The 26,081-nt window shown below is 42.3% G+C and overlaps 1 protein-coding gene across 2 annotated transcripts in view; it reads right to left on the bottom strand.

Annotated features, from left to right (window-relative positions):
* Positions 1 to 26,081, bottom strand: part of MAP3K13 (mitogen-activated protein kinase kinase kinase 13) — a 305,117-nt gene that overhangs the window by 93,598 nt on the left and 185,438 nt on the right. For both annotated transcript variants that reach the window (XM_069225803.1, XM_069225804.1), the window contains exons 3-5: positions 14,630 to 14,813; positions 4,895 to 5,086; positions 76 to 234 (exon numbers count right to left, since the gene is read on the bottom strand). In XM_069225803.1, coding sequence (XP_069081904.1) covers positions 76 to 234; positions 4,895 to 5,086; positions 14,630 to 14,813 — 535 coding nt within the window. The remainder of the gene's footprint in view (positions 1 to 75; positions 235 to 4,894; positions 5,087 to 14,629; positions 14,814 to 26,081) is intronic.

Below are 26,081 nucleotides of genomic sequence, written 5' to 3'. Positions count from 1 at the left end.
GATCTAATTATCCTTCCATTTTTTAATACCATGAGCTACTGGTTCTTGAATATTATAATTTACATTTTCACTTACCAAATATCAACCTTTTCAGAAACAGGCTCATTGCGGATAACCTCGGGCGCCATCCAAGCCACAGTGCCAGCAAAGGACATTTTGGTACTTTTGTCATTAAGCTCCTTCGAGGTGCCAAAGTCAGAAATCTTGACGGTGTCTGTATGTGTGACTAATACACTTTGGAGGAAGAATGAAAACAAATATCTTAATCAAATAAAACATACGTGAAAGCATGTCAGTTCTGTCCTCACATAATTTTGAATGATAAAATGACTGACTTTGAAACAGCAATATATAACTACTGAAAAGTCTACTGATATGTGTAGATTCAAATGTGGCTATGTAGTCTTTTCAGTAATTGTTTCAGTGTAGGTTGGAATGTTGCACCTTTGTATTTGTCTACCTTTGTATTCCAGGATCCCCCTTAGCCCAGCCAGAGGCACTCTTCTTTAGTCTGCACAGCCATCTAGGCTGTGCCATTGCTCCTAATTGCACAGATGGCTGTTTTGCAGAATTCCTCTACCAGCGGGGTCAACTGTACAGACGTATGCCCTTCACCACTCTAGCTAGCCGCTGGCACGCATGATCTTACCAGATCAGCTATAGTGAAGTCACCTTCTGCTCACTGGGGGTCAGTGTTACATGCACCTGGTTGCAAAATATTGGAAAATATTGGTTGCAATTTACAACCAGTATTTTTGCTACCACTGTGGTAATTTGTGTCTGTTTTGGTAATTTGCAAACTGATCTATGTACTAATAGGTAGGCTCGCAAGTTACTGATTCGTAATGGGTCACAATTTGACCTATCCTATGAATATTATTGAGGTAGGTCGCAAATTGTGACCCACTATGAATTGCAGCGTTCACAGGGATGTTGGCATGCTGGGGTCAGCAGACCACCTTTGCTGGGATTGCTTTTTAATAGAAAACGTTTTTTTTTTTAATTGCAGCTAGCTCCCCTTAAAGGAAATCGGACTGTGTTCAAAAAGAAAAGATTTATTTCATTTAAGAAGATGCCTGTGGACCACTGCCATCTTGCCACCTCTTAAATACATTTCTTTCTTACATTCACACAGGAAATGGGGTCCAATGTTTGTAGTCTGTAAAGTAATAACATTTTGCGACTGGAATTCTGTTGCAAAACATTAATACATCCCATTCTGATTCTGTATTTGGAAAAAACACCCTAAACATGCCCCTTCCAAATACCGAATCAGTATTTACTCGCAGTTTGGGTTAAAATGTTATTTTTTTACTGCCGCGAATGGGCCTATTCTGCCTTTGGGCCTATTCTGCGAACTGGCCTGTTTGCAAATTCAAAAGTGCTTAGTACCTCTGGCCTTGGAAGAGTATTGCTCGCTTATAACCCACTCAATCATGGAAGAATGCAACTTGGCCCGCAGGACACAGGCATGCCCAAAATTCCTCAACTGCAGCACGCAGGAAAAAAGTAGTACAGGGAGAATCATTTTTCACTATATTCACTACTAATCCTTTTACTTCATACATGAGCTGAGTTTTTTTTTTCTCCAAAAATCTCGGCATTACGAAGTTTGAGCACATGTACCTCTTTTGTTTCCTGTGCATGCACTATGTTTTTTCCATTACATTCTGGGCTACATATTACAGCTTGAAAATATAATGGGAACTGTGGTGCTATTTTCATCTTTTCTTTTGACAAATGTATTCAAGTTTTTGATACATTTATTAAAAGGACAAACCTAAATCCTGGAACACTAAGGAAATGTTGCCTTGAATGTCCGGAGTCTGGATAATTCAAGTATGTGTGGGTTTTCCACAAATCACAAAATAGTGACACAATCACTATTTATGGTTTGATGTTCATGTGATGACATATCAAACTTAGGATTATATGGAAAGTATAAAAACTATGTATTTTGTAATTCTGTCTGATGTAGAAATCTACTGGTGCAAGCCAGGCCCTTCCCTGACTTGTTGGCCAGTAGAACTCTCGGAACATTAAGTTTGTCAAAATGCTAGCATTTTTCCAAAACACAGTAAGTTCTTCCAGTCTCACTCACACATGAGCACATCTCTGCCACAACCTGACCCCTAAACTTGCTTATCTGGGATTCCTGGCATCTATGGATTTTCTATGGGTTCAGGGTACCCACAAGCGATAAACTGGGTGCAGTGCATTTTGGAATTTTAAAAAGCAGCCACAAATAAAATGCAGGTTTAGGGTATCTGTTTTTTGGTCAAAGATATCATCCCTCAGTTGTAGGTAAACATACCATAACCACATATTGTCTGCATATTTATGTAGGTATCTTCAACATCTAGATCAGTGGGAGCCAGATAGGCTTGACCCAAATTTTTGTTCTTCTAGATCTTCTGAGTGAGGGAATATCATAGGTATGTGGGTTTTCTCTGGTTTTGAGCAGGGGTCCACGAATTAGGCACCAAGAAATGCTTTTGATGGGGGTGTTTCTATGGGGGATGTTCAGACATTTGTGAAAACTAAAGACGCAGGGTAATGCACAGTGATGTGGCTAGCATGAATTCCAACACATTGCATTACCCAGAAGCCTCTGCAAAATATAGGTACAACATTCAATTTATTCACTTTTCTGTGACAGACTACTCCAGAACTTCAGACAAATGCCTTAAGTCCTGTGATACAATATTCCCACGCACCTCCCAATAAAAATAGTTCCTAACATTTGTGATTGGGCCTATTGCAGAAGAAAGGACCATGCCAAAATTGTGACCCTGTGAAGACCACATTGACACTACATTAAAATCACACAGGCTCATAATTGGACTGTTCCTGTTAGTAACCATAGTCTCACCCACGTACCTAAGATACTGTTATTATTGGCGCAAGTACAGAAACACCACTTGGTGTAAGTTTTGCTATTCCACACACTCTGAATTTTGTTACAAAATTGTGAAGACACTAATTTTCAACCAGTGTTTCACATATACAGTGAATTCTGGGTAAGAAAAAGTGGTGGCATCCTTGCAAGCCACATCACTATGGACTCTTCCACAAGTCTACTATCAGAAATGTGTGGGGTTGCTAGTTTTGACTAGGTGCCAGATGACCCATATCCAGAAAAGTGTTTCTGTACCACAGGGAGGAGCTGGGCACTGTTTGGATTTTTTCTTAGGGAAAGAAAAATTGCAAACAAAGCCTGAATGCTCTCCGGCAGAAAATGTGTGTTTCTGTGCTCCTCTTTCCCTCCCACCAACAGAAATAGTGGCTTGCAGTGGTGGATATGGCTAAGGAAGAACTAGGAAATCTAATAGTTACTCTTAGTCACTCCTGTAGCCCTGCTCACCAGCATGATCGTTGGATGGACCTGGGAGGGGCAATGGAATCCCTCACAAGACAATCTGATATGTGTGTCATGTCTCTAGTGACGACATCACATTCACATTAAAAAGGTGGCCCTGCAATGAGCACCTCGGTGCCTCATTAGAGAGTCTGCCGGTGCTTAGGAAGGATTTGGCACAGGCAAACTTCTTTCCCCCACCCTCAAGCAATGAGGGAGGGAGGGCGTGTTCGGTCTGCCGTCTACAGTATTAACTCCTTGTGACTGTTCTAATGAAACCCTTGTCATCTGTGACTTGGTGCCTGGCTCCTCTTTAGTGCCTGTGGTTGCTCCAAAAACATCTTCCGACAGTATTTTTCACCATTTAGCATTTTCACACTTTCATGCACTTTCTTGATTTCTATATAGTTTGGGTGATCACTGGAAGCTTCATCTAGCCAAACCTGTAATTCTATGGCAAGGAGGCATTTCTTGTGCATACCATACTGCAGCATTTTCTAAATGAAAGGCAGTGAGATTTCACACTGTGTCTAATCTTTCCTGAAATATAGCACGTTTGTTTGGGATCTAACTGAGAAACACAACATACTTGGTGTGCATATTGCACATTGCCTTGCCTTAATAAAGTGCAAATCAAACAATTTGCAGACCTAGCATGACAAATTGCTCATAGTAAAAAGCTCTTGCGAAGTGTTGTCAAAAAGGAATCTAAAAACCATGAACTAGTGTGGAAAACCTCACAAGACCTCCTGAACTAGCTTAGCATGTTGTTAATGAAAAGGTACGCCATAGGGCCTGATTTAAAATTTGGCAGACAGCCCATCCTCTGCCAGGACGACGGAGTAAATTACTCAGATGCCTGCTAGAGGTGCCGCCTGCTAATTATGACATGGCCGCTGACCCAGCGAACATTCGAAGCATTGACCATGATGGCTGTTCCTGCCAATATATTGTAACTTTGTCAGACGGCTCCATTACAAATTACATTAAACATCCCAAAGCAGGATTTTCTTTAAAAAAAACAATGCCCCCCTCGCCTTTTGCAGTTTCCTTCCTTGGCGAGGGATGCAATGACCACCTCTCAGTGCCCTTTACCCCCAGGTTGTTACTGGTGGTGACAAGGACTGAAAATGGCTATGTGTCCACCCATCTAAATTAAGCGGGTGGACATATAGCCAAACCTCGGACGGCCATATGGACTTTGACCATGGCGGAGACAGAACAGCCTCTGCTGTTGTCAAACTATGGTCCACCCAAATTTGAATCAGGTGGGCCAACCACAGTCTGGACAAGGAGGGAACTCAACATTGTGACAGAGTTCCCTCTCCACCCAGATATAAATCAAGATATAAATCAGGCAAATATTCTTTAGAATGATTTTCTATTGTAAATTAATATCCTTTTACAAATATATTTTTGTTAAGCGAAGTCGTGCAAACTGGGAGATAAAATTACAGATACATAGTTCATTCACAGAAAATCAAAGAAAAAAAATACAATCTCAGACACTGATGTTGCAAGAAAACTGAAGCTTACTTTGGTGATTTGAGGTCCCGGTGAATGATCTTGTGCAAGTGCAGGTAGCTCATCCCACTGGCAATCCCAGAAGACCAGTCCACCAGCAGGTGAGGAGTAACTTTGCGGCCTGCTCGAAGCACTTCGTAGAGCTGCCCATGTGCACAATACTCCATAATTATGCAGTAACATGGCGCCTGGGTGCAAACAGCTCTGCCAAGAGAAAGTTTACCTTTGTTATCACAGAAGAAAATTCAGATTGCTATATCTTTATTAGAATCAGTGTTTGAAGTGCAACAAGTAAGCATGCTGCAATACAACTCACCCTTGCCTCTGTTTGCATTTTACATTATGTACTACTTGCAGGATTCACATTTCATTGTACTGTTCATCATAAAGTAGAATTAGCTCTGACAGTAAACCAATGTCTAGTAGGCTTGTCACTGGAATCATTTTACCAAATTATAAATTGCACAGGGATACAGTTTGCCCTCCTCGTGTTACAGAGATGGGAGAATCACATGCACTTTGGCACTTGTGATATCATAGTTGCATTATTTTTTGTTAAAAAGAACCATCCCTGAATGTCATGTGCATCTGGTTGAAACTTAAGTATGGATGGTGGGGGCTCTACCTTCCAGGACAGAGAGCTACACAACAGAAAGCCTTCTCGGCTGGGTGCCAACTACATGAAAGAAATGTAAATGTGTGCAATTGATTAATCACCAAATATAAAAACCGATATGTGGGGCAGTACAGGATTTAGGTTGATTGAGTCACTTGAAACTTCCTGGTGTCAAAGATGTATTCTTTTGAGAGGTAGTGTAAGGAGGTTACCAGCTGAGGTTTGAATTGCAGTTCTTTTAACAGACACATAAAAATATTTGAACTAAATGCAGTCTGATTGTGTGATCCCGAAACACTTACTTTGAAGTACTTCTTTTATCTTAAACACCAAATCTTTTTGCACATTATTCAGCGGCCCATCTTGTACAATGTGTAATCCATTTGAAACTAATGACCACATATTCTTAGTGCTTCGTAGCACTATAAATAGATAGGCCAATATTTCTTATCAGCTGGGGGAAAATATTTCCCACCAGCCAACCAGGATTTATTTCTGTGACTCTGGGTACACACATAAACATCTGCGGTTATCACATTAACCAATTGAGGGTTCATAACGTAAGAGAGTGGATTTGCCACCAATTATTTTATCTTGCATTTTTTAACTTATTGTTGGTGTGTTGTTTTATATGCTGTTACCTGAAAGTGGGAGACCAACAAAATAGTTTCACAATACTATGTTGTTTTGCCACATCCTTGACCCTGCCCCACACTTACTAACTCAACACCCCCTACACTCAGGACCACTGTTCCGACACCTCAAAACCTTTTAATCCTGGAGGAATCATAAGACGTTGGTACAAATGACAAATGTTAAAACCAATAACACATGCATAAGCACAAAGACTTAGATTCAAACATGGATTTATGGCAAACAAGGGGAGACTAATTCTGGTGACCACATGATGCATCTAACAATACCTACTTGGTCATGGAAGTGAGGCTTTCAGTTTATGACAGTTTTTTGCGGTAGAGGTTGGTACATAAAATGACCTGTGTATCTCGTTCAGTGGGTGCAGAGATTCATGACAAAACTCATCTGAAAGATCAGTGAAATGAACAGAGGGCTCGTGGCAACCTCTGGTTCCCTCTAAATGACATGCTATTTCCTAACAACTTGCATGCAGAGTGGAAATTAGGTCCTGAAACACTTCCCCCTTATGACAGGACTGCGCAGGTGAGAAGAAAGGGGCAGGGCGACTGCACTGGAAGGAAATGGTGTCATACAAGGCTAATCACGACTTTCACCTCCAGGCACACACTAGATAGGTGGGGAGTTCATAATTTACTCAGATGGGGGTTCTTCAGCTGGAAAACCTGGGTTATCTGGAAAATACAACCAAATCTGCCGGCAAGATTAAGACAATGTGGACGGTAATATCTTCCCATCTACAAAAGGACTATGGAACACATGACAGCAATTAAGCATGTTGACAACAATTACCCAGTGGGCAGAAATTTCGAGGAATATCATGATACAAATATGAACTCACTCGATTTTTTGGACCTTGAAAGGGTGTCATCTGACATCAGAGATCATTGAATAAATTGAGAAGAATGGAGTCAGAATATATCATTCAATTGGGCACCAAGGAACTCCTGGGACTGAAAAAGGACAAGGAGCTGCATGTACACATAAGGAACAAGGTGATTTTCAGGAGATTTACACACACATCGTGTCAGGGAGACACCCATATTGGATGCTATCCACGCTTGCAACTAGTCTGACAGCCATCGCTTTCCTGTGTATCACTAATTGCTAGGAATAATCACATAGCACAGGTCACTTCCCTGGGGTGAAATAGGGGAGTCAGGCTTCTATCCACACCACGTGGGGCATCCCCGGTGTCAAATTTAGGAGGGACCAAGCCTACTGGGGCTACATTATCACATATACTGGAGGATATTACTTTTCTTTAGCAGGATCATATTTTAAATTAACCAAACCATAGAACTTCACCTGTTATAGTTATACTTATTTCAAGTAACTATAATTCATGCCCTAAGGTAACTATAACTCGCCCCATCGCCATGCACTGCTAATTACACCACAAATTATAGCTCTCATGACATCTTTGATATCATCACCAATAATATCAATGTAATATTTGCATTAACATTTTTGACGAAAAAACTGTGCATGGTGAGGGCACGAGTTATAGTTACCTTAATTTGATTTCCTAACTGTAACATTCGTGACTGTAACCTTTGGTTTTTACAGTGTGTGTGTATATTTTCGGGCTGAATTCTAGTGAAGAAATGTGCTTTCATTTGGGATAGATAGAGGGAAGAACATTGAAAAATGTATGGAGCCTCATTTGGATGATTTTGGTTTTATATTTATATGTTATATATTTGTCGATGGTAGTAGGTTGTGCCAAATTGATATACATTTAAATATGTGGCTATATGGCAGCAGGGCAGCTTGGGTTGCTGTGACACACGTTGTTTAATAGCGGTATATTTGGGATCTATAGTAGGCTCCTAAGGTTTGCACATAATATAATAATTCAAACATGATCTGTTTGTTATTTGAGATGTAGTTATTATGGGTGTTCCCTTTAGAATGAAATTATGCTATGTACATTTGGGATTAAGGTTTAGCCCACTAGGGCTTGATTGTGACTGTGCTACACAAGGGAATAGATCAACAGGGAATGGTTGTAGTTGGATGAAATTGATATACAGGACCTTTAGATCTTTAATATGAATGTTGTATGATTACAAAATGATTGAAATATTTATATTGGATGCTATAGATACAGCCCCCGATAGATTACTGCAGCGTACCAAGGAAAACAATATTTGAAGATGGCCGCCATTGTCTAGGCTAATATGTTGGTATATGTATTTATGTCAGTCATTTGTGTTTGTTGTTATTTAAGGATGTCTATTTCAAAGCCACTCCACCGTGAGCAAGGCTACACCTCTGAGGGGAGACCCATTATTCCAATAAATTATATGAATTCACAGCACATTGGAGGTGTCCGGGCTGACCTTGAACATAAGGATAATTTTTTTTGCATATTGTGGGGTTTCCAGAACTCGTCCAGGACCGCTGTGTTACAGCTTCCGCATTCCAGGCAATGGCCCTCATTACAACCTCTGGCAGCGGGTGCCAGAATACCACCAGTGCTGGCGGTATTCCTGGCTACCTATTCTGAATTTTCTGCTGGGCCAGCGGATGGTAACAGTGTTACCGTCCGCTGGCCCAGCGGAAAAGTCACATTAGCATTGCAGCCGCTCGTAATAGAGCCGGTGGCAATGCTGATGTGCACCAGGTGCAGTAGCACCCGTTGCGCATGTCAATGCCCGAAATTCGGGCAGTGAAATGCACGATGGGGCTATGCCTAGGGGCCCCTGCACTGCCCATGCCAAGTGCCAAGTGCATGGGCAGTGCAGGGGCCCCCAGGTGCACCCCAAGTCCCCCTTACCGCAAGCCTTTCCATGGCAGTGTTTACCGCCGTGGCCAGGCTGGCAGTCGGGACACTGCTGCCCTGGGGATTATGACTGCCAGGCAAAAGCCTGGCGGTATAGTGGAGGGGCCGGCGGTATAGCCGTGGCTATAGCGCCACGTTCATAAGAGCTGGCGGAACACCGCCAGCTTACCGCCGGCCACCAGGGTCGTAATGAGGCCCAATGTTTGGTGTACATATATAGCCACTCTGTAGTTATAGTAAAGGCAACCGAAGATAGGAATTTGGGGGATTTTTGTCCCTTAATAACTTTGCACCTGTTAACGAAGGTCTGTGACACTTAGCAGGACTTCTGCCCCCACTTCATTGTCAGAGTACTGAAAGGTTTGCTGCGTTTGATCAACGGGGAGCAAAGAAAAAAGGATAATCCCAAAAAGGACTTGAAATCCAAAGCACTTTACATAGACTTTTCTATTTTGTCTAGCGCGAGAATACCCAGTCAGATTTTGTTGAAATTTGACAGCATTAGACATTAGGGTACGCAGATGATTCTTTTGGGTACTGCAGGTAAGTAGAGTAAGCATTTCTTAAGTTATAAGTTTTTTCAACTTAGTGATATCTTGTAGCACAATACTACTAAAAGTAGCAAGGAACCCAAAAAATAAACCAGGCTTTAGTAAAGTTTCATGTTTACTACATGAACAACTGGAAGACCCCGTCACGATCACATGCTAATGGAAACCTATAAGCAAATACATAACAAATAGAATACATCTTATGCTGCATACTTTTTTTGCATGATCTCTGGCTCACAAAATAATAGTGGCCCAACAGGCCAAACAAAAACCATCTTTCCTACGCACCCCTGTGCAATAAAATGAAAAATTGCTCTAACAGTGAGCCACACAGACTACGGTTTGGAGGACATGATCATTTGTCTCTAGGAAAAAAGTAATAATTTCAATTTTTACAACAATAACAACGATTGCCTTTCATCCACTTTGTCCTTCATATGCAGCACAATCTTACTAAAAGTATGAAGGAAGCCCAAAGAATACACTAGACTGTATATATAAAGTTCCAGATTTACTAAATGAACAACGAAAGACCCATTTATGGTCACATTTTAAAGAAAATCCAAAAATAAATACATAACCAATATAATACATCTTACTCCACATAAGTTTTCTTTGAATGGTTTCTGGCTCACAAAATTAAACTGTGTCCAACACTCCAAACAAACACCATCTTCCTTATGTACTTCTGTGCAACAAAATCCAAAAGCAATCTAGCAGTGAGCTACACAAACTACGATATGGAAGACATGATAATTGGTCAGTAGGAAAAAAGACAATAAACTTAATCTTTATAAGAGCAATGACTGACTTTCATTCACTTTGGGCTTCATATGTAGGAAAATCCCCACTAAAAGTAGCAAGGAAGCCCAAAACATAAACTAGACCACATATGTAAACTTTCAGAATGTGCAATTTACAAAGGACCGCAAGGCCACCATGCATTGCACTGTGTTGGTTGGTAAATCTAGAGAAACGCAAGGCAAAGTAATTCGCTGTTTTGAGTTACTCTGAACACCATAATCTACACCCCTGATAAATCTCACATCCATCCATAAGCCACACCACTGTAGAAACTCCACTATACGCCATTCCATTCTACACCTCTCCACTGTACAAGACTCCACTCTACACTATTACACTATACGCAATGCCACTGTACATCACACCAGTCTATATCACTCCAATGTATGCCATTAGGAGGGTTACTACTTCCATGTACACTATTCTATTGTATGTTATTCCACTCTACGTCATTCTGCTGTATACCACTCCACTCTACTCTATACCATTGTATGTCACTCCACTCTAAAACATTCTACTGTATGCTGTTTCACTGAATGGCAATTCACTCTACACCACTCAAGTGTATAGCACTCTACGACACTTCACGCTACACTATTCAGTTGGACCTCGCTCCAATGTACGCCACTACACTGTATGCTATTACGCTCTACCTCACATCACGGTATGCCACTCTAAGCTACAACAGTATACTCCACTCCATGCCACTCTACTCTATGATATCTCAATACACTTGACTGTACTTTACGCCACTCCACTCGACTCTACTCCACTGTATGAGACTTTTCCTCACTCTACGCTACTATATAACAATCCACTCTATGCAGCTCCACTGTTTCACATACTACGGTACTCTATGCAACTCCACTCTACAACACACTACTACACTGTATGCCTCTCTGACACATTACTACTGTCCATAACCCTTCACTCCACTGTACTATGCTGTATGCTAGTTTACAACAATCTTTTCTGCTCTACTATGTGATAATCTAGTCCACTAGAAAACACTGTACACAGCTCTTTGTATTATAAACACACCAGGGACCACCCTGCAGACAGCTTATTACATGTAATATAAATGTAATGGTATGATTTAGATACAATTATGCATATCTCTCAAGTCCTATAAACTAATATCTAACATTAACTTTATTGTGATCTCAACACATATAGAGATTCAATCATTATGTAATACTTTCACAAAATTATATAAACATGGTGGAAAAATTAATGGAAAAAGGCAAAGAAAAAACTCAAAATAACCCTCACGGATCTAAGCAAAAAAAACCTCCAATTAGCAAATATTAAAATCAAACAAACCACACATACACAAGCACTACCACTCACTCTCTAATAAAATAAATCCATATAATGCAAAATACCAATAGATAAACAATACCACATTCCAATATGTTAAATTATTAATAGCCTTCAGTCAGTGATTAATCCACCATAGTCAATTTCATAATCTATTATATTCAATATATGTTGGATAGGTTCTAAATTCGATCAAAGCCCAACATGACATGATATAAAATCTTTTTGGATAGAATACGCCAATGAAGTGTCAAATGAAATGAAAGGTTGGAGACCTCTGCCATCTCAGAATACGCCAATGAAATGTCAAATGAAATCAATGTGGATTGACTCATATTATGTCATATTGGGCATAGATCGAATTGATAGGTGTAGTGAGATCTACTTCTGATCATTGAAAACCTTCCTGCGGCACCACCCAATATAAGTATTCAAAATGGGTATACAACTTAAACACTGCCACTTGAGTAACCCTTGTTCTTCTCAAGTGACACTGTCATCATAGCTGTTTCACAAAAGGATTAATTGTAAAGTCCTAAATAATCAGTTGTGCCCTTTCTGGGGGGTTTTCAACATAGTCTAAATAGACCTTTTTGTGGACGTCAGCTATGTTTATGGCTTATGTTTGGCTACACTGCGTACCCCACCATTTGCCGGAATCTGACCTTAGTTGAAGACAGACTTCTGATTTGCAAAGTGGGAATGGAGTACACACTCTAGCCCGTAGATCCCGGTTTGGATCTATGGTTCTCTGGAATCAAGCCTCCCATCGTGGTGCTGCAACCCTTCTGATGCTTCCTTTACCTGCACACAGTACGGCCAAATCAAATCAAATCATTAACATTTATAAAGCGCACTACTCACCCGTGCGGGTCTAAAGGCGCTAGGGGAAAAAAGGGGGGGTTATCGCTGCTTGAACAGCCAGGTCTTTAGGAGTCTCCGGAAAGCGGAGTGGTCCTGGGTGGTCCTGAGGCTGGTGGGGAGGGAGTTCCAGGTCTTGGCCGCCAGGAAGGAGGACGTAGAAGCTGAGGCGTCTGTTGAGGTATTCCGGTCCCTTGTTGTGGAGGGCTTTGTGTGCGTGGGTGAGAAGTCAGAAGGTGATCCTTTTGCTGAATGGGAGCCAATGCAGGTGTCTCAGGTGTGCGGAGATGTGGCTGCTGCGGGGTACGTCTAGGATTAAGCGGGCCGAGGCGTTTTGAATGCGTTGCAGGCGATTTTGGAGTTTGGCTGTGGTCCCAGCGTAGAGGGTGTTGCCGTAGTCCAGGCGGCTCGTGACGAGGGTGTGGGTCACGGTTTTTCTGGTGTCGGCGGGGATCCAGCGGAAGATCTTACGGAGCATGCGGAGGGTGAGGAAGCAGGCGGAGGACACGCCGCTGACTTGCTTAGTCATGGTGAGAAGAGGGTGCAAGATGAAGCCGAGGCCAAGCTTGTACACCACACAATGGGGACCAACCCCACTGTGCATGGCCATCAGCTGTGTGCAATTGTGTGCAGCAGGGAAGGTCGGGAGCAGGGCCTGGCCTGCAGGCAGGCACAAAACCCCACCTTGTGCATGTGACTGACCTTACTGTACTTGGCCTTCGGTGGTGTGCAGTACCTGACCGCTGGTGGGGTCTTGCAGCCAGGCCTACATGGGCCACAGACCCCACTGTGCAGGCCCTTCAGACTGCTCCCTGTAGACACCCAACTCCACTGTGCACTGCTTTTGATCATGCACAGTGGAGGAAGGACAAGGGCCTGTTTGGTCATGCAACCTCTCCGTAGATGCCCCAAGCTCGCAGTGCATGCCTTTGGACTTGTGCACTTATGGTGTGGTGAGAGGCCTCATCTGTGGCCAGGCTCTGCGCCCTGCTATCTGCAGAAACCCAACCCCAAAGGCTATGTGTTTGACTGATGTCTGACAAACATAAGAAGCAGGTGAGTGTGTACCTTGTAAAAGTGCAGGAAGCCAATGTGCTTGCCTTTCAGAGACAGGCAGATTGGACTACTATTCAGAAGCAATCATGTTGAAATATATACTGATTCTGCACACAGCATATTAATGCAAATCATTTATTGATATATCATTACATACCCTTTTGTGGCATTGCTAAGTGCTGAAACATGTTATTTTATAGGTAGCGCCATGCTTTCTTTTTTCTTTTTTTGTATATGGTTAGGCTTTCCTGTTATAGGTTTAAATATGTCATAATATCTGATAAAACCCCACTGAAAGGGTAATAGCCCTTATCAGACTAGAATGCCTTTCAACAAAAACAATGCAAGAGAGAATGTCATGTTTTTTTTTTTCCTGAGGGGTCCACCACAATGTGGATTTTTTTTAAATAGGGCAGCAGAAAGACAGACTGGTCTATATAAAATTTCATAAGTTATTCCCAGAAACGCAGAACTAGCTAAATCGATAACTGAACCAGGTTAGCAAATGGAGGAGAGAAATAGCGAAAGAAGCCGGTAGAAAAGAAAGATAGCCATACTTTTCTCTCTCTCCAAGTCTTAAAGTCTCGAGTGTCCCCACACATAAACGAAATCCGTGTGATTTATGTATATAGGTGGAATTAGTGATGCTATTGCACTGAAAAGGACAATACAGAGACGGCATAATTGTACGGGTAGGGCAGGGGCTGCAGACGTATTGTAAAACAATCTAGATAGAAAGTACTTCTGGTGCGAAAACTAGATCATTGGCCAGTACACAATGAGTGACAGGCGAAAGGGTCAGTTTAGTTGAGCAGCATTAATGTCCATTACAGGTTAATCAAAGTTCAATGGAAGCTTTAAACAAACTAGGTGGACGGTACCGCACTATAATGGAAGTGGAAATGGAAGAGCACGGTATAAAGGAAGCTGCACTGATGTTTTTGAAACTCAAAAAGCTTTCACACCTTTTGTATGTGGGTTTTGAAGGTCATTGATGCCTTCCTCAAAACAGAAACGTGTAAGTTATTCAGCACACAATGTCTCTATGTTTTACAAACAGGTTTGCCATTTAAAACAAGATAACAGCCACAACTTACTTGAAAGCAATGATGTTAGGATGTTTCAATTTCCTCAGGTGTTTTATGTCTGTTTCCTTCTGCTGTCTCACTTTCTTGATGGCTACTTCCTCACCTTGAAACTTGCCCAGAAACACAGCCCCTTGGGCACCACTGCCTAGCCACTGAAGCTCCGAGATCTCCTCAAATGGAACTTCCCAGGTATCTGGAAATGGAATTGTAATGCATTAGCTAACAAAATAAACATGTTCTGATAGTTGTAATACACAACCATTTACTTTTCACAAATGGATTTTTATATTATTACATATATTGATCTTTTCATTTTTATATTATTACATATATTGATCTTTTCAGCCATTCAAATGAAATTACATGCATTATGTAGCCATGTTCGCTCCTAGGAGATCTGATAAACCAGCAATGCGTGACTATATACTAATGTTAAGACTTCCTAGCATTCAAAAGCAACATAAACTTTGAACCACAAACCAACAGTATCATGAAAAATGGCAACGTATTATTCAACATAGAAATATTTACCGTTACAAACGCAGATTCGCGCACACAGGTTTATACAAATGCAGATTCGCACACACAGTCTAATGAAACCTGAAAAAAGTAAGTCCGGTCCCCCTCACTCAGAATCAAGGTGCAACATGTTAGCTGATTTCTTTTTGGAGAAGGTTAATAAAATCCTTCTCACCTGGAGGGGATGTTGAAGCAGCTAAGGCTCTCCACCAGAAAACCCAACAATTGAACAGGCTCCAAGATATTACCCAAGAAGAGGCTCTGAAGATGCTCAAATCCCTAAAATAATGCTCCCCATTAGACCCTACTCCTCCAGGTATTATACTCAAAGGTGGGGAAGTAGTAACAACTATATTAACAGATATGTTCAATTTCTCACTCCAATCAGGGATGGTTCCTTCATGCTGTAAACATGCCACTGTCAAACCACTTTTAAAGAAGCCTTTGGCCAACCCATTAAAATGTGAAAATGACTGCCCTATCCCCCTCGTTCCAGGACCTAGTAAAATTCTAGAAATGTTTGTTGAATGAAACCTATCATTATAACTAGAAACAAATGACATCTGTCTCAAACGGGCTTCAGACCAGGAAGCAATACTGAAACGGCATTGCTTGCTGCCACAAGAGAGCTCAGAGCTATCCTTGATGAGGGTGGGACAGCGGCCCTCTTGGATTTGGGTGCACCTTTTGATAGAGTTTCTCATCCTCTATTAGTGAAAAGATTGAAAAAAGTTATATACAGCCAGAACAACACTTAAATGGCTTTCCTCCTTTCTACAAAATAGAATCTTTCAGTTTTGTGAGGAAACCACACTTCCAGAAGTTCACTTTTTAAAATGTGGGGTGCTACAAGGGTCCTCATTGAGTCCTATTCCGTTTAACCGGTACGTCCTTCCAGTGGCAGAAATCACAAAGGCCTATTGTATCTCATTAACCCTATAAGTGCGGGCGTCCACTCCCTCCCTGGTGCAGGTCACGACCAGTGGCCGACACCAGGGAGGGGGTTAAAAATCCTCCGGTGCAATGCACCGGAGGATTTTTATTAATTTTTTTCCTGTTGGAGACGCGGAACAACTTCTGCGTCTCCATCCCGCCCCTTTGTGACGTCACTTTTTTTCCCAACCGGAGCAGAAGAGAATCAGGTAAGAGTCCTCTTCTGCTCCGGTGGGAAAAAAAAGGCCAAAACGGCCTCCCCGGATGCCAGGGAGGCATCGATGGAAAGGGGAGGCTCTCCCCTTTCCATCGATGCCTCCCTGGCACCGTTTCCTGGCCATGGATCGCAGCGTGGTTGCGACCCATGGCCAGGAAACGCCCCTAGACACCAGGGATCTTCTTTGTGGGGGGGTCGGCCCCCTTGTAAAAGGCCCCCCAACCCCCCCCGGGGGCATTATTTTGTTATTTGTACTGTTTTGGGGGGCGATCGCACCCCCCACATTTAAAAAAAAAAAAAAAAAAAAGTATAAAAATGAAAAACAAAATGGCGGGGTCGGCCCTCAGAACACGGGCAGACCCCTGGGGGTCAAAAAAAAAAATCTAGTTTTCCCTGGGGGGGCTGATCGCTCCCCCAGGAAAAAATTGTAATTAAACAAAAAAAAAAATCTAATTGTTGGTGGTCAGCCCTTAGGGTGACCATCTATGGGGCCATTTTTTTTAATTTTTATACATGAGTGCTTTGCCAATGGCAAGCACACATGTATGAAAAGAAAAGTTATGTAAAATGAGTGTCTTGTTTTCTCTCTCTCTCTCTCTCTCTCTCTCTATATATATATATATTTTTTTTTGTCATGTCGAGCATTGCAGCGCGCTTGCGCTGCTTTTCTGACGTGTTGGTGTGTATCTGGGCTTTTAACAACGCCCACCTCACGCCCATCACTACCACTCGTTCGTGGGCTTGCCCTTCAAAAATCCTTTGATTACATTGGTAAACCTTGGGGAGGTTTTGTTACCCCCTTGGCCATCGCCCCTGGTACATGGCTAATTGCACTTTTGCTGTTACGTTTAACTGGAGCGAACTTCTTTTCCTTTTGTGTATCTCTTCACCTGATGCTCATGGTGGCTGTGGCGCTGTGAATCGGCTCCCTTATGTGAAAGTGTTTAACTTTCAATTTATGTGGCAAGAAAAGTTGGGTTAGGAGTTTATAACGCTAATAACTCTAACTCGAGCAGATGCGAGACCCAGTGCATTGTAAATGCTTGTTTTTCTTTTGTGTGTTGTTTTCTGGGAGCCACAATTGGCCCCCCAGGGAAACCACACATATACATAAAAGTTATATATATATATATAAATTTCACCGCACTCCACGAGGACCGTGATCAAGACTCCTTGGTGTTCACAAAATATATATATATGTATATATATATATATATATACATACATATATATATATATATATATATATAATATATATATATATATATATATATATATATATATATATATGCATGCATGTACCACTCCTTGGTGTTCACAAAATATATATATATATATATATATATATATATATATATATATATATATATGCATGCATGTATGTCTTTTCTGTAGTGGCAGTTGCCATAAAGTAGCGCAGATGGTTTATTGTCCTGCTGCAAAGGAGATACATTTATATGTATTTAGCTGAGTGGATTAGTAAAGGCAAGCGTTACCTGCGCTTTAAAACAAATGTTATGCCAGGGGGACTATGGAGATATGAGTGGCACTTTTGCTGGTTAGTACTGAGGGAATTAGAAGAGGAGGTAATGGGAGGCAGAGCACCAAAAATGACTGTTGCACTGGGTGTGTGGTAAGGTGAAGTAATACATTCTTTTTTAGTTTTTTCAGTGTTTTCAGAGAATCTGCAGAATTGGAGAAGAAGCGAAGGTAGGTTGAAGACATTTCCTATTGTACACAACAAACATACCCACGAGCAATTTTGTGACTATCTGCCTTCTACGTAGGCTAGTAATTTAGAGGGACAGTTTAGCCAGTAGCAGAGATGGCGTCTCGTTGGTTGATTGCTGATCAAGCCCTAACTCGGGTTATGGAGGACAGTTCTGATGTAGGCTCAGAGACTGAGACAGCAGACACTGAGACAGCATCTGAGGGAGAGGACAATGGGGCAGAATCTGGGAGTGATTTTTCAGTCGGCGGAGTCCCATCCGACGACACCTCTTCCAGTGAGTCTGAAGGAGACAATGACGACATCCGTGCTGTCCCTTTGCAAGCACATTCTGGGCAGCGGGACCACATTGGGTTAGCCGAACCCAGAGAGCACGTGCTTGCGGCCGCAAGCACAGAGAGAGTGCTCTCTTGGCAGCCCCCTGTTTAGTTCAGCCCCAAATTCCACCTTTTACTGGTGACGCTGGATGTAAAGTCAATACAGCTAACTTTTTTGCCAGTCGACTACATCTATCTATTTTTGGATGTTGACTTCCTTCAGAAAATTGTGCAGCAAACAAATTTGCGTGCAGACCAATTTCTGAGGGAGCGCGGAGGCACTCTAGGGCCCTGTTCTAGGGCACACCAGTGGACTCCCACTTCGCTGGCGGAGTTGAAGATATTTTTGGGCCTTACGCTCAATATGGGGTTAGTGCAGAAACCCACCTTGCAGTCCTACTGGACGACTTGTATGGTTTGGGTAACTCCCATCTTCGCACCATACATGAGCAGAGATCGTTTTTTGCTACTGCAGCGCATGCTGCATTTCAATGACAATTCTGCTGTATTGCCCCGGGACCATCCAGATCATGACAGGTTGTTCAAAATTCGGCCTGTCGTGGAACATTTGTCTGGCAGGTTTCCAGAGATCTATACTCCTGGAAAAAATATAGCAGTCGATGAGTCCTTGATCCTGTACAAAGGACGGCTGCTTTTCAGACAGTACATTGCGAGCAAAAGAGCTCGCTATGGCATAAAGCTGTGTGAGAGCTCTTCTGGCTATATGTACAGCTTGAGAGTGTATACAGCGAAGAATTCTACCCTAAACCCTGTAGGTTGCCCTCCCGCGTTAGGGGTCACAGGTAAGATTGTATGGGAACTTGTCCAGCCACTTCTTCACAAAGGTTATAACCTTTATGTGGACAATTTCTATACAGGAGTAGAGCTGTTCAGTGAGCTCTACAAAGCTGGCACTGTGACCTATGGTACAGTTCGTTGTAACCGCAAAGGATTCTTGCAGGAGCTTGTTCGCAAGAAGCTCCAGAAATCCCAGAGTACTGCATTGCGCTCTAACAAACTGCTCGCAGTCAAGTTCCTAGATAGGCGTGATGTATACGTGCTCACTACAATTCATGATGAGAGCACTTCTACCATCACGGTTTGGGGTCAGATGGCCGAAGTCCACAAGCCCATCTGTATACTTGATCACAATAAGTACATGGGCGGAGTGGACAAGAACGACCAGGTTCTTCAACCATACGAGTGTCGTAAAACTCGCACTTGGTAAAAGAAACTGTTTACCCACCTGATTCAGATGGCAACATATAATGCGTATGTTGTTTACTGTCAGACAACCACAGGAAGACTCATGACTTTCCTTGACTTCCAGTTGTCTGTGATTGAAAGCCTCACTGCTGTTACAGAAGCAGCAGCAGCCTCCACCTCATATGTTCTGGAGGATGTGGCAAGGCTGCAGGAGCAACACTTTTCTGATCGCATTCCTAAAACACCCAAAAAGGATCATCCATGTCGTCGCTGTAAAGTGTGCTCGAAGCATGGAAAGCGGCAGGAGAGTCGATATTACTGTCCCCAGTGTCCATCACAACCAGGCCTCTGTATCCCTACTTGCTTTACGTTGTATCATACTAAAGCAAAGTTCTGGAAAATCGACTGAGGTTGAGCTGCCGTTGGGTAATCCTTTCAGTGGCAGTGCATGGATACCGAACGTCCATGGGCCACTGCTTCGTTAGGCAAGGAGCCACAGAATTTTACTTCATCATGGACTTCCTTTTGGACTGCTTGAGAGCTAAATCCACCATCAGAACGTGGTCGGTGTTCTGTTCAATTAACATGCATTATATTCCCCCTACTGCATATACTAGTGGACAGAACATATGCCACATTGTCACGGCGTACCCTTTCTTCACCAGCATGTCTACCTTACTTTCAACGGTAGATATGCTCTCTCAGTTCGAGGAATCACTTTGGACGGCATACTTGGAAACCTCCAACTTGCATCCACAAACTAGTATAGGTTCACTTGGCAATTATACAATATTAGCCAGGACTCTGATGAGAACAGAGACATGAATGGGTAAGGAAAGCTTATGGTAGGAGTGCCTTCACAGGGTTATTGCACAGGTAGAAGGCAGATAGTAAAGGTAGTACAGATGTACATCATCTACACCTATGGATTCAAACCCATTGGTGCCATCCCAGCACTGAAGGAGAATTACTTGTATAGGTCAGTGTTTGACCTGCTTTTCATGTTCATCCTCCATCAGAACTTAGTAGATGTTCAGTTTGCTGTATAAGTGCATTATAGTCACATCACTGCACATAATGTTGGCTGGGACATATGCTACTTTCTCATGGACTCCCCTATGTACCAAACACTACCCTTTTTCATAGCCTATGACCTTCTCTTTAGGGAACATCATGAGACATCCCCAGCATGTCTCCCTTAGTTTCAAAGGTAGATATGCTCTCTCAGTTCGAGGAATCGCTTTGTACAGCATACTCGGACACCCCCAACTTGCATCCACATACTGGAAGGAGTTGGATTTAGCACAGAGAGTGCGTTAAAAGCGCATGAAAAACATGTCTTCCTGAGCCTCAGGTGGCTGTCACAGGAGTCATTAGTAAAGGTTTGTTACGCATGCATTTGGTAATGTTAAGGAAGAAGGAGGCAGTTAGCCTATAACCTTCTCTTTAGGTAACATCATGAGAAATCCCCAGCATGTCTCCCTTAGTTTCAAAGGTAGATATACTCACTCAGTTCGAGGAATCGCTTTGTACGGCATACTTGGACACCCCCAACTTGTATCCACAAACTGGAAGGAGTTGGATTTTGTACAGAGAGTGCGTTAAAGGCGCATGAAAAACATGTCTTCCTGAGCCTCAGGTGGCTGTCACAGGAGTCATTAGTAAAGGTTCGTTACGCATGCATTTGGTAATGTTAAGGAAGAAGGAGGCAGTTACTTGACAGGTGGTAAAATGTAGTCAAACTTATTCCGTTCTGTGGCGTGTGAATGTGATGGGCCCTTGTCTGGCAGCTGTAAGTTAATGTGAGTGCAGTGATTGGTTGGATTGGGCCCGTGGCTGGTGATATGAAAGGGTTGTTTCTTGTGCGTGAATGGCGTGTGAATGGACCATAAAGATGTTGGTGCCTGGACGCGGCTTTATGGCCCACCTTCAGAAGGCTTGGTTTCAATATTCAGATACTTTGATAAGTATTCATGCTTTGAAACCATAATTTCTGGAGGTGCTAAAACCAACCAGTGTGAGTAGTGGGTTAACTTAAAAAAACTAGTACCAGGGGAGACCAAGGGTGCAGGACTTTACCCAGAATCCCCTTGGAATCACAAAATGTGCTTAAAAAACACATTTGCCTTGCATTCCAATGAGCAGAAGACCCTGGATGTGCAGGGAGCCATTAAAATTACCTACCACAAAACAGCCTCGTTTTTTAAGACAGTCACCTAAGTATTTGGTCCTGGGCTCGGCAGCCATGTAGGGAAACCTACCAAACGCAGACATTTCTGAAAACTAGACACCCAAGGCAGCCCACGTAAATGTGGTGTGTTTGGATTTAACAAAGTTTTCTTACCCAGAATACCCTGCAAAAGTGAAACGTTGATTAAAACCACTATTTTTCCTTTCTTTTTTATCACAGAAACTACAGGAATGTGCAGGGATCCTCAAAATTCCTACCACCCAGTGTTTCCCCACTTGTCCTGATAAAAACACAACCCCGCTTGTGTGCCTGCGCCTAGTGCCTGCTTCAGGAATGAATCACTCCAGGGTTAACAGTAGCCCTCATGCAAGGACTACCATTGACCCTTGTGTGATCCATTCCTGTCGTGGGCGCTAGCCCTACCCACACAAGTGAGGTATAATTTTTATCGGGAGATTTGGGGGAACGCTGGGTGGAAGGAAATTTGTGGCTCCTCTCAGATTCCAGAACTTTCTCTCACCAAAATGTGAGGAAAACGTGTTTTTTTAGCCACATTTTGAGGTTTGCAAAGGATTCTGTGTAACAGAACCTGGTCAGAGCCCCATAAGTCACCCCATCTTGGATTCCCCTAGGTCTCTAGTTTTAAAAAATTTACAGGTTTGGTAGGTTTCCTTAGGTGCCGGCTGAGCTAGAGGCCAAAATCTACAGGTAGGCACTTTGCAAAAAACAGTTCTGTTTTCTGTCAAAAAATGGGATGTGTCCACGTTGTGTTTTGGGGCATTTCCTGTCGCGGGCGCTAGGCCTACCCACACAAGTGAGGTATCATTTCTATCAGGAGACTTGGGGGAACGCTGGGTGGAAGGACATTTGTGACTCCTCTCAGATTCCAGAACTTTCTGTCACCGAAATGTGAGAAAAATTGTTTTTTTTAGGCACATTTTGAGGTTTGCAAAGGATTCTGGGTAACAGAACCTGGTCAGAGCCCCACAAGTCACCCCATCTTGGATTCCCCTAGGTCTCAAGTTTTCAAAACTGCACAGGTTTGGTAGGTTTCCCTAGGTGCCGGCTGAGCTAGAGGCCAAAATCTACAGGTAGGCACTTTGCAAAAAACACCTCTGTTTTCTTTGGGAAAATGTGATGTGTCCACGTTGTGTTTTGGGGCATTTCCTGTCGCAGGCGCTAGGCCTACCCACACAAGTGAGGTACCATTTTTATCGGGAGACTTGGGGGAACATAGAATAGCAAAACAAGTGTTATTGCCCCTTATCTTTCTCTACATTTTTTCCTTCCAAATATAAGAGAGTGTGTAAAAAAGACGTCTATTTGAGAAATGCCCTGCTATTCACATGCTAGTATGGGCACCCCGAAATTCAGAGATGTGCAAATAACCACTGCCCCTCAACAACTTATCTTGAGCACATTTTGGAAATGCAAAGGTTTTCTTGATACCTATTTTTCACTCTTCATATTTTAGCAAATGAATTGCTGTATACCCAGTATAGAAGGAAAACCAACTGCAGGGTGCAGCTCATTTATTGGCTCAGGGTACCTAGGGTTCTTGATGAACCTACAAGCCCTATATATCCCCGCAACCAGAAGAGTCCAGCAGACATAACGGTGTATTGCTTTCAAAAAAGGAAAAAGTTACAGGGTAAAACATAAAGAAAAATGGCTGTTGTTTTCTGCTCAATTTCAATATTTTTTTATTTCCGCTGTTATTTTCTGTAGGAAAACCTTGTAGGATCTACACAAATGAACCTTTGCTGAATTCAGAATTTTGTTTATTTTTCACAAATAGTTAGCTTTCCGGGATCCAGCATTGGTTTCACACGCATTTCTGTCACTAACTGGAAGGAGGTTGAAAGCACAAAAAATTGTAAAAATGGGGTATGTCTCAGAAAAATGCCAAAATTGTGTTGAAAAATGTGGTTTTCTGATTCAAGTCTGCCTTTTCCTGAAAGCTGGGAAGCTGGTGATTTTAGCACCACAAACCCTTTATTGATGCCATTTTCAGGGGAAAAACCACAAGCCTTCTTTGGCAGCCCTTTTTTCCAATGTTTTTGAAAAAAACAAAACTTTTACTCTATTTTGGCTAATTTCTTGGCCTCCTCCAGGGGAAACCACAAACTCTGGGTACCTTTAGAATCCCTAGGATGTTGGAAAAAAAGGACGCAAATTTGGCATGGATAGCTTACGTGGACAAAACGTTACGAAGGCCTAAGCGTGAACTACCCCAAATAGCCAAAAAAGGGCTCAGCACTGGGGGGGGGAAAGGCCCAGCAGCTAAGAGGCTAATACCATATGCTGATGATACTGAGATCATCGTCTCCCTTTCCCATCAAATGGATACAACATCTACCCAGTAAGCAGTCTCAAACTGAACGGGGAGAAAACAGAGATAATGGTAGTGGGAAACAATCCTGGTAAGTGGATCTTAGCTGGCTCAAAGCCCTTGGTGAACAGTCCACACCAAATACTGAGGTAAAGAGCCTAGGCGTCTGGTTAGACACAAGCTCACAATGGCAACACAGGCGCAAAACTAGCGGCAACATGCTTCGGCCTGCTAAGGATCCTAAGAAAGCTATTAAGATGGCTACCTGAACCGTCAAGCAGAGTGGTGGTGCAAGGTTTAGTCATCTCACGACTTGACTATGAGAACTCCCTTTACCTGGGAAGTCCCAAGTCAACCATAAAAGGTGTCAAGTCACTCAGAATGCTGCAGCCCACATACTATTGAAGATTCCCAAGCACCAGTCTGCAACCATGGCTCTGGCAAACCTGCACTGGCTTCCAGTACTTAAAAGAATACATTTTAAGACCTTATGCATTGCTCTTCAAGCAATGCATAAAAAAGGGCCGAAGTTGATCCAAAGATTGCTAGCACCCTACAACCCAATAAGAATGCTGTGCTCTATCAGCCAGCAATTATTCATTACACCAAGGATCAAAAGAACAAGGAGTGGAGGTTACTCCTTTGCATTTCTAGCCCCTAAGCTCTGGAGTTCCCTTCCACAGCAAATAAGGAAAACCGAGTCAGAACTAAAATTTAGAAAACTATCAAAAACCACTCTCAGCAACTAAATGTCTTGGATCGATGTTACTTGTAATCTATATTAATTCTGGAAATCCCTACAGGGTAGCCACATGCTTTATAAATCCCTGAGAATACAATAGAATAGGACATGCACACACAATCATCATCTCCTATCTCAACTTCTAAAATAACTTTTCCATACAGGCCTACTATCAACTCAAGTTACTCAAATAATATCACTTACAGTAAAGCAGAGCTACGCTCCTCAACCAAGGTCTCTACCATCGTGAGAACCAATCAAAAAGGTGTAAAAAAAGGTGCTAATAGGTTACTAAACAACACACAAAACCCCAGATCAATTTTTCTGCACTATTCATTGGGTCAGCCATGCCACAGGACCAGTTTATCTACAAAGAGACCCTTTGTCAGGGCTTTTCACAGGGGTAGTACAATCCTCAAGCTGTGCTTCCAACAACAGAAAGGAGGGAGATCTTTGATGGCACAGGATGCCAAGCTACAAGTAAACACGTTGATAACCTCATGCAGGTCACTAACACTGGACAGGTCGCTGGGGAGCACTGAAAAGGCAAGTGACCTGTCTATATGGACTAGTCTTCAACCCTAGGATGCCACAAGCTCAGTAATGTGTGTCCACCTTCAACAGTAGAGCTTAGTTATGTGGGTTTATGCTGCATGTGGGTCTGAAACAATATGTCTCATTCCAGCTTCAACTTTAGCCACAGTGTCAGCTGGACTCTGACTACTTTGAGTCTTTGCTAACATACAAAAGTACTTCTTACAAACCAACCAATTCCCTGGAAAAATTACTAGCTACATTTTACTACGTATAGGGGCCAGTGTCAATTGTTAAAGTAATGGCATCCAGTAAACCGACCGTAGTGGCACATGAGTAACAACATGCATGCAGTCTAGTTCATGACCTGTGACCACTTTGATTGAATAAACATAAATACAAAACAAACTAAAATAAATAAAAACCCATATAAAATGCCTTTATTTGTGAATAAAGTATTATTTTGGGCGTCAAACCGTTCATGCTCAATTCTAATGAAAAGGAAATCCACCCACAGCTATAGTTTATTTTACAGCCACAAGTTAAATACATATAGCAACCATGGCGATTAAGGCCCAAGTTATCTACACATGCCACACAAAAAGCTTGTTATGTACCAATATGCTACAGTTATATTTCAGATTTTTAATGCCACATCTATTCTCCTTTGACATAATTTCAAACAGTTTTATCTTATAGAATTCCAATGTAGTAAAATATATGAAATTAATAGATTAAATT

Source organism: Pleurodeles waltl, chromosome 3_1, assembly GCF_031143425.1.
Source record: "Pleurodeles waltl isolate 20211129_DDA chromosome 3_1, aPleWal1.hap1.20221129, whole genome shotgun sequence".
NCBI classification, from domain to species: Eukaryota; Metazoa; Chordata; class Amphibia; order Caudata; family Salamandridae; genus Pleurodeles; species Pleurodeles waltl.
The sequence above is the reverse complement of the archived record's forward strand: the minus strand, read 5'-3'. Positions and strand labels throughout refer to the sequence as shown.